Source organism: Barbatula barbatula (genome assembly GCF_947034865.1).
Source record: "Barbatula barbatula genome assembly, chromosome: 3".
In the NCBI taxonomy this organism is placed as follows: domain Eukaryota; kingdom Metazoa; phylum Chordata; class Actinopteri; order Cypriniformes; family Nemacheilidae; genus Barbatula; species Barbatula barbatula.
Window position 1 is genome coordinate 21,810,123 of NC_136764.1, and position 6,561 is coordinate 21,816,683.

At 36.2% G+C, this 6,561-nt stretch overlaps 1 protein-coding gene across 1 annotated transcript; it reads left to right on the top strand.

Annotated features, from left to right (window-relative positions):
• Positions 1–817: 817 nt before the first annotated feature.
• On the top strand, positions 818–5,947 carry plxdc2a (plexin domain containing 2a; the record flags this gene model as incomplete). The annotated part of the gene is made up of 13 exons (XM_079451957.1): positions 818–926; positions 1,723–1,922; positions 2,009–2,143; positions 2,235–2,304; positions 2,387–2,509; positions 2,592–2,710; positions 2,801–2,900; positions 3,066–3,161; positions 3,538–3,619; positions 3,770–3,830; positions 3,918–4,128; positions 5,391–5,551; positions 5,720–5,947. Exons 1-13 carry the CDS (start codon positions 833–835, stop codon positions 5,945–5,947), a joined length of 1,680 nt encoding a protein of 559 aa, XP_079308083.1. The 5' UTR covers positions 818–832.
• Positions 5,948–6,561: the final 614 nt, after the last annotated feature.

Sequence of the window (6,561 nt, forward strand, 5' to 3'; positions counted from 1 at the left end):
GCAGCTTTAGAATTTCCGATTTTTTGTCTGAGACATTCGGTTCACGCAAAACGTGCACTGTGAACAATTCATTAACTCCAAGACTGTTCTAAAATTTTAGTTTGGACAAATGCTTTATGATGGCCGTGTAAATAGGTTTTGACTTGCTAAGGCAATTTTCTCAAGCATGTGAGACATGTCACACTCCCATAATCCACACATTTCTCACAGGAACCAGTTTCCTTACAGTCAGCCTACACTTCAACGCTCTCTTTCTCTTTTAAATATAAGCACACACCAAACACTCTTCCTCAACCTGTGCTATAGCAAGGACAGAAAACGTGCTTTAAGAGCTCAGATTCATTTTTGATTTCCATAAGGATGTGTCTGTGTTACAAGACTTTACTAAACCATGTCATTTTGTGGCTGTGTGTGTGCTGACACAATGTCTGTTTATGTCTGTTATGCGTGTCATTTCATTGTATGCTTAAATAAGATGGACAGTTTAATATTAGGGACGGTGATACTTTTCTGTGAGATGGATGGAATTATCTGCACAAGTTCAAATTTTATTGCGATGAGGCGAAGATATTTTCGTGTTGTCTTACGTAAATTCACAAGATTATTTGGTGTTTATGTAATTATTTTAATTGCCATTTTAGCAATTTCAAAATACTTATCATTTAATAGTAAGATGTCATATGCGCGTCACCATTTTCCATGTTGACCTCTGAGTGATCTGGTGTGGGTGTGTCTAAAAGGGTTGAAGGTAATGCACTATGCACATCAGTCTTGTGGAGTTAAACGTCTTATTCTCCCTCCATTTAAATGTACAAAGACGCTTTAAATATCGATGGGCATGGCGCTGTGGGCTAGACCACATGTTTTCTTCGGGATTTTAGCAGTGATTCAAATTAAATTCAGCATTCAGAAACTACCAACAAATGGTAAGTGATTCATTTATTTTCATGTATGTTGTATTGTAATCGATACTTTGTTACAATAATAAAATATGCAACACGAGTTATTTAAATCATTGATAAATTTAGGAGTTTTCCGCATATTTACCATACAAAATAACTTTCAAGCTTCATAAAACCTTTGAAAAAGTATTTCATTATGAAAAACAAGAATTCTCTTGTATCTGTTGCGTGAAATTATTGTAATAACTGCAGTTATTCGCAGAACAGATAAATAGAGGGTCACCCATTGTTTTAAATGAGATCAGAAATGTACACAGCAGACAGATGATATAAAATATGAACTCATTAATATGTTTTAATAAAATATTAATAAGAAATGTGCATAATGTGTCCAAAATCTGACCTGAACTGGTTTGGATACCGAAAAGTTGTGAACAAATTAATCCTATGTCACATCAGTCAAAACATTGCCCTGCCCTTATACTCCCCCCATTATAGCATCATGAGGAATTCTGAGCATGTTTCACCCTCACGTGTGAAAGGAGGTCTTTGGGCACGCTCCTGTCATTGCAGGATGTGAAAAAAAATTGTTTTTTTGCATTACAGACTGCTTGCATCCAAAGAGTCTCACAGCTGCTAAATACACGCTGTTATTATCAATGTGCCATTCTTAAATAGTTCAAGCATCTGAAACACATTTCGTTTTGTCATATGAAATTAGACAGATTGTTAATACCAGCTGAGAGCCAGTTACGAATGTTAAATTGTTTTTGCAAACAACTTGGCATACAAAATGTTTCAATTAATCCTCATTTATTAGGCGTTTCATACTTTACCTCTGAACGCCTCTCTGAGCAAGAGAATTCCAGTGTCAGCTTCAAGGGGTACAATAAAAGATGGAGGAGATCCTCCAAACCAGAGGATGAGGTCATTCAGAACCAGGATCTGGAACGCTATGAAGAGCATGGCAGATTTCCAGACGTGCTGACAAATGACAGCAATGACAACTTGTCCATTAAGGTGAAGAAATGTTTTATCAGACGCACACTTTATATTCAATCATACATTTGTGCTTCGAGACTGACTTATGTTTTCTTTGTCACCAGAGAGATATGGATCATATCTACTACACATCCAAATTCTATGGACCCAGAGAGAGTACGGACAAAGATTTGTGGGTAAACATTAAGCAGATGGGGACGGCCCATAGAATTCTGTCCAACACGCATCGACAAACTTTGGTACGGCCCACAGTCTGCTAAAAGTCAAGTTTATTTGTGCGAAATATTTGTTCTTGATATTTTAAGTGTTATGTTAATGTGTTTTTTACAGAGGGTGAATCTGTCCTTTGATTTCCCTTTCTACGGACACAAATTAAAAGGAATACATGTAGCTACAGGGGGTGAGTGCTACATGATCAAATCCTTTTTATTTAAATAAAACATTAGGGGTAAGGCAGATTTTGTTTGTGTCTGTAATTTCAGGCTTCTTATACACTGGAAATGTTATCCACAAAATGCTGACCGCAACTCAATACATTGCTCCTCTCATGGCTAATTTTGACCTCAGCATCTCGCAAAACTCAACAGTTTTTTACTGCGATAATGGTAAATGAAAACAGCCAAACCTTATAAAAAAGGCGAATATTTCCAATCGATACGAACAATTAAAGAGCTCCCTTTCTTTTAGGCACATCTCTTGTTGTTCAGTGGGACCATTTGCATCTCCATGACACTTTACATTTGGGTAGTTTTACCTTCCAGGCAACTTTACGCAATGATGGCAGAATCACCTTTGCCTATAAAGAGGTTGTTTGTTAAGTTACTTCTTTATTATTACCACCTTCATCACATTGTGTTGATGAAGTAAGCTTTAACTGCACCGTTATCTGCTTTAAGATCCCCATTGACATTATTACAATAAGCTCTGTCAATCACCCTGTGAAAGTTGGGCTCTCGGATGCGTTCGTGGTTCTTCATAAGATTGAGCAGCTTCATAGTGAGTAACTCTTTCCTATAGTCTTAACTGGTCAACTGTGATTTGAACATTCTTTTGCCCACTACAGTGATATCGTGTCTCTATTATGACTGCATTTCATTAACATGTGAATTCTCCCTTCTGTGCATTCATCATTTCAAGCTCTTATTGGTTTTCCTGTGACAGATGTTAGACGGAGAACGATATATGAATACCATCGGGTAGAGCTCTTAAAGTCCAAGATCGCCAACTCGACAGCGGTTGAAATGCTTCCATTACCGAGTGAGTCTAAAGTGCTAACAAAACTGTGTTCAGCTAAGACTTGAAACATGTCATCTTTAAAATGAACGTTGCTTTGAAATGTACACTGTAAAAACACGTAATTTAGTCATTTTAGTACATTTTTATTATATTTGTACACGTTTTATCACATATTTTGAAATACAGTAAGAACAAACTGCAAACTGAATTTCTTCGTGGGTTTAAACTGTTATTTTATTGTATTTTTGGCACCCCAGGGATTTTTAACAGTGTAATATTTATAATGTTTTTATAAAGACCAATAATTACACCACTCACAGACATTAAAGAACTCCACCTGTTCTTTATCATGTGTTTGATGAAATGTGTCATGACCTGTTGTTGTTCCTGCTCTCAGCCTGCCTGCAGTTCTCCAGCTGTGAGATGTGTGTTACAGCTCAGATTGGCTTCAACTGTAGCTGGTGCAGTCGCCTACAAAGGTATTCGCTTGTGCGGTATTTTAACAGTGCAACTGTTCGACTATACGGTATGCTATTTGAATACAGTAGTTAAGGTTTGTCAACATCATCAAAAAGAGCCAATAACAACAATGATCCAACAGTGGCAATAACTCATATTTTCTCATACAGATGTTCCAGTGGATTTGACCAGTATCGTCAGGACTGGGTTGACAGCGGGTGTCTAAATGAGGTGAGGAGCTTTTATTCAACTTCTTTAGCTGTGCCTGTTTTATAATACGCAGTCACCCATTGTTACTAACTTTGGATATGTTTTAAGATAAAGAACCAGAGCTGTGGTCAACCATTAGACAGAAAACCCCTCATGAGAACCAGCGCTCCAGCTGTGCACGCAGGAGTAACAACAGTATCGACATACACGATTACAACAACAGAAACATCAATCAATTCAATTAAAAGCTCTTCCTCTGTCAAAACAGCCAGCACATCCCTTTCATTCAAAAATCGTCCTACTAGCATCCTCAAAAATGGTACGTTTTATGATATTGATAGCTAGATTTGTAAGTGTTTTGTTTGATGTATAGTTATAATGCAGAAAAAAGGATAGTTCACCCAAAATCAGTCATACATTTTTCACCCTCATGTCATGTAAAACTTTCTTCTGTGGAACACAAAATAAGATATTTAGAGAAATGTCTCAGTGGTTTTGTGTCAATACAGTGAAAGTCATTGTGAGCCAATGTGGTTTGGTTACAACTCATTTATTAAAATATCTTAATTTATGTTCTGCAGAAAGATTTGGAATGCGTAAATAATATTGTTTTGGGCCATTACTGTTCTCTTTGTGACTCATTTATTATGATTAGTAATGAGGAAATAGAAAGAGTATATGAATATACATTTCTGGGTGTTATAATAGATCATAAATGATGCTGGAAACCACATATAAACAATGTAAAAACAAAAATGTCTAAATCCATTGCGATATTAAATAGAATAAAACATATTTTAAATGAAAAACATTATTTATATTGTATTGTTCGCTCATAGTTCAATACATCACTTATTGTGTGGTGGTGTGGGGACATACATATAAAGCTAATACAAAATCAACATAAGTGTTACAAAAGAAAGCAATAAGGATTGTAAAACGGGCTGATTATTATGAACCAACAAATATACTATTTATTCATTTACAAGCTTTAAAATGTATTGATTTAGTTAACTTTTATACTGCACAGATCATGTTTATAAGAATTTACTTCCAAATTGTGTTCAGAGGCTGTTCAAAATAAGAGAAAGTCAGTACAACTTAAGAGGAATGTGTATGTTTAAAAGAGTAAGGGCAAGAACTAAATATAGATGTGTATCTGTTAAAGGAGTTAAGCTATGCAATAATTGTGACAAGGAATTAAAATTGTGTACAACTCTCTGTACATTTAAAAACAAGGTGATAAATAACTATATAACTTAACATTAATAAATTATTATCATTTTCCATTTTTTATTATTATTTGAAATAATATCTGATATGTGTACTTTTGTAATTATGTATTTACATCCTGAAAATTGTCTTATGTAACTGTATGTTTATTTTGAATGGACCAAATTCAGAGAAAAACTAAAATGTGTCACTCATTGCGTCATTTGGCAATGTATAAACGTTAGACATAATAAGCATAGGCTTCAGCCTTAACCTTTTTCGGTTGTTATGTTTGTATATACTTTTCTTTGTTTGGAACATTATGGGTGAGGACCGAAATAAATTTTGTTGATTGATTGATGGATTCAGAGTCTCAGATGGACAGTACAGAGAAGCAGAGACAGGAGCAGATGCAGACTGGTCTGCTCATTGGCATCCTGGTCACTATGGTCCTCATGGTGACTGCTGTGTTGGCCACTATATACATGTACTACCATCCCACCTCCAACGCCAGCCTATTCTTCATAGAGGTGAGCTTTAAAGCAACTAAAGCATCGATCTATCTGTCTGTCTGTCTACCTACCTACCTACCTATCTACACACCTACCCCTACCTTCCTGCCTACCTACACACCTACATACCTACCTACCTGCCTACTCACTATAAATAGTTTTAAAATGACTTTTCTTGACATTTAGAGAAGACCGACACATTGGCCTGCAATGACATTTCGGCGAGGTTCAGGACAACCGTCATATGCAGAGGTAGAGGCCATGGGACAAGACAAAGAAGGATTCATCGAGATGGACACGAGAGACAGTTTCCTCGTATCAGACAGGAGAGAGAGCTTATTTCGGACTGACCAGAGGGATGGATTCATTGTAGCCGACCAAAGGGAAGGCTTCCTCATTATGGCAAGCTGCTAACATGAATCCCATACTGTCGTTTTAATATATTCCTCTGTTTTTGAGAGGAAGCTGCACTGTGTAATTGAAAGTATTTTATGCTTGTTGCATTATCGGACCAATGTGCGGTATGAACAATTTGGATGATTTAAAATGTGTTTTAGTGACATACTGACACCAATGGATTTGCAAGTCTCAGGAGAAAATCTTTATATTTGCCATTGAAGGATCCCTTTTTGTTCCAGGAACTGAACGGGTCCGTTTATTACAAACATCTCCTATTATGTCCTGTTTGAAACAGAGAAGTCTGAAAGATATTTTTTATGTGTAAGTAATAACAACTAGTAGTGTTGTTGAACTGCAATAAATCTAGATTTAGGTGGATAATACTGGACAGCAAACTTGTTGAATGAGCTCTTGTTGAGGCATATAAAGAAAAAGATATGAGTCCTTACAGTGGTTGTATGGGATGTTTTTCATTAAGAGGTCTTGGAAATGTGTCAGAGACGTGATGAGTTACAATGAGTCGATCACACATACTTAATCAAACACCTGCAACACACATTCTACAAGAAACATACACACGCTGTTTTAAAAACAATGGTAATTCATACTAAGCAATACTTACAGTTTCT